The following is a 2,500-nucleotide window of genomic DNA, read 5'->3' as shown; positions in this document are numbered from 1 at the left end:
GCTAGCATAGTTGAGCAAAAGGCATACTCTTACTAGATAGAAAGGCTAGTATAGTGGGACAAATGGCTAGATAGAAAGGCTAGCATAGTGGGACAAATGGCTAGATAGAAAGGCTAGTATAGTGGGACAAATGGCTAGATAGAAAGGCTAGCATAGTTGAGCAAAAGGCATACTCTTGCTAGATAGAAAGGCTAGCATAGTAGGACAATAGGCATGCTATTGCTTGATAGAAAGGCTAGCAACATAATCACAATCTACAGTATCTACAGGGAAGAAATACAGCAATAAAGAAAGAATTATAATATATTAAACTTTTTGACCCAATCCATGCCCTAATATGGAAGACTAGTTTGATTAAGTGTGTTTAAGGTCGTTAATTGTTCGTTAAGGGAACTTTACTACAATAATAGTGGTGATAATCAAAACAATTAATATACAAATAACAAATACGTCCTGATCTCTGAATATAGAATATATATATACATACACACACACACACACACACACACACACACACATATATATATATATATATATATATATATATATATATATGTGTGTGTGTATATATATATATATATATATATATACACACACACACACACACACACACACACACACACACATATATATATATATATATATATATATATATATATATATATATATATATATATATATATATATATTACAAAAAATATAAAGGGCATAAAGATAGGCATATAACAGAACACAAGTTATTCGTTAATAATAAAGTTTAAGTGTATCCTGGCAACAAGTAATGTTAACATTATCGAAACAAGGAAAAATAAACGGGCGAGGGCGGGCGAGGGCGGGCGGTGGGTGGGGGTGGGGATGGGGATGGGAGTTGGGGGGGGGGGTCATTATCCTCTTTTTAAAATTCTTGCGAGGAAAGAATTTCACCTTGTTTATACATCGTACAAGAATAAACAAACTGATCTATTAATAAACATGAGTCTGGGGAATTATCCGGGGAGCGAAAATCGAGAGACATAGTGATGGTAATAATAATAATAATAATAACAACAACAACAGTAATGATGATATTAATAGAATATATATTCCTAATTCTACTATCACCAACTATCATCAATGTCCGATGAGCATATTACAATTATTTAATATATAATGCTTAGCATAATTAATTCCTCTATTATGCAGGCTGTAGGTACTGATAATAAGTAAAGGGCGGGGGGGGGGGGGAAGGGGGAGGGGAGCAGGGGAGGAGGTGTATGGACGGAGGGGGGGGGGACTTAGATCCTTTATAACGAATCGAATTACATAATCAGATTACACAATACAGTACAAAGGGTATTGGAGCTACAAGTCAAACATCACTTGTTTATTCATTTGATCATTTAATTTTACTACGGACGGCTTAGTTGGTAATATGATACGATGTAAACACGCACTCTGGAAATTCAGAGAGGGAGGGAGGGTGTGAGGGGGAAGGGGGAAGGGGGGGGGGGTGAGGGGGAAGGGGGAAGGGAGGGAGGGAGGGAGGGGGTGAGGGGGGAGGGAGGGAGGGAGAGAGCAAAGGTGAGAGAGAGAGAAAGAGACAGATAGAGAGAGTGAGAGAGTGAGAGAGAGAGAGAGAGAGAGAGTGAGAGAAAGAGAGATAAATAGAGAGAGAGAGATGTATTATAATATGATACAGTAAAGCGGAATGGAAACTGAACAATATATATATATATATATATATATATATATATATATATATATATATATATATATATATATATATATAATCTTTGTTCTTGTTACCAGTATTCTTATAGTACCATATTTATATCTATAAAATATTAATATAATTGGGAAATCAAGTAAATGGAAAATAGAGGTAGTGAAAAGTTATTTTTTTTTTTTTTTTTTTTTTTACATACATAGCCTGATCATAGGTAATGAATAAGTCTTTTATCTGCCAAAAGGCAATTTACCCCCCCCCCCCAAAAAAAAAAATGGCGAATCGAAAAACAACTCAAAAACCAAGCAATATAAGTATCTCTGAAGGCAGCATCTTTTAAGGTGGCCAAATAATTCCATTGAAAAAGTTATAAGTTATAAAATACCTTTAAAAATCTCCCCCCGTCCTAACCTTTAACCTCATAGAATAATAGTTAAAAAGAAAGAAAGAAAAAGATAAACACACACAAAAATAAATAAACGATCATCAACATAATACAGAGACATCACCTAAAAAAAAAAAAAAAAAAAAAAAAAAAAAAAAAAAAAAAAAAACAAAAAACATAATAACAATAATAATGATGATAATAATGCTTAACATCCCTTCCTTCCAGAACAACACCGACTACTGGCGAAGATGGTGACTGCCAAAGTTTGGATTTTGAACAAGAGGCCTCTGGGAGAGCCCTCGCTCGACGACTTCAAGTTACAGGAGGAGACGCTGCCGGTGTGCGGGGATGGAGGTAAGAGAGGGGGGGGGGGTATGGGGGATGGGGAGGGAGGGTGAGGGTGAGGG

The 2,500-nt window shown here is 35.7% G+C and overlaps 1 protein-coding gene across 1 annotated transcript in view; it reads left to right on the top strand.

Moving 5' to 3' along the window:
* LOC122263313 (prostaglandin reductase 1) overlaps window positions 1–2,500 on the top strand; it is a 21,393-nt gene that overhangs the window by 6,699 nt on the left and 12,194 nt on the right. Inside the window, exon 2 of the mRNA XM_086549303.1 lies at window positions 2,319–2,447. Coding sequence (XP_086405429.1) covers window positions 2,342–2,447 — 106 coding nt within the window. The 5' untranslated portion in view covers window positions 2,319–2,341. The remainder of the gene's footprint in view (window positions 1–2,318; window positions 2,448–2,500) is intronic.

This window comes from Penaeus japonicus, unplaced genomic scaffold, assembly GCF_977035675.1.
Source record: "Penaeus japonicus unplaced genomic scaffold, GWHDUDI00000001_assembly GWHDUDI00000022, whole genome shotgun sequence".
In the NCBI taxonomy this organism is placed as follows: Eukaryota; Metazoa; Arthropoda; class Malacostraca; order Decapoda; family Penaeidae; genus Penaeus; species Penaeus japonicus.
Note: the sequence above shows the minus strand (reverse complement) of the source record. Positions and strands in the feature narration are given on the sequence as shown.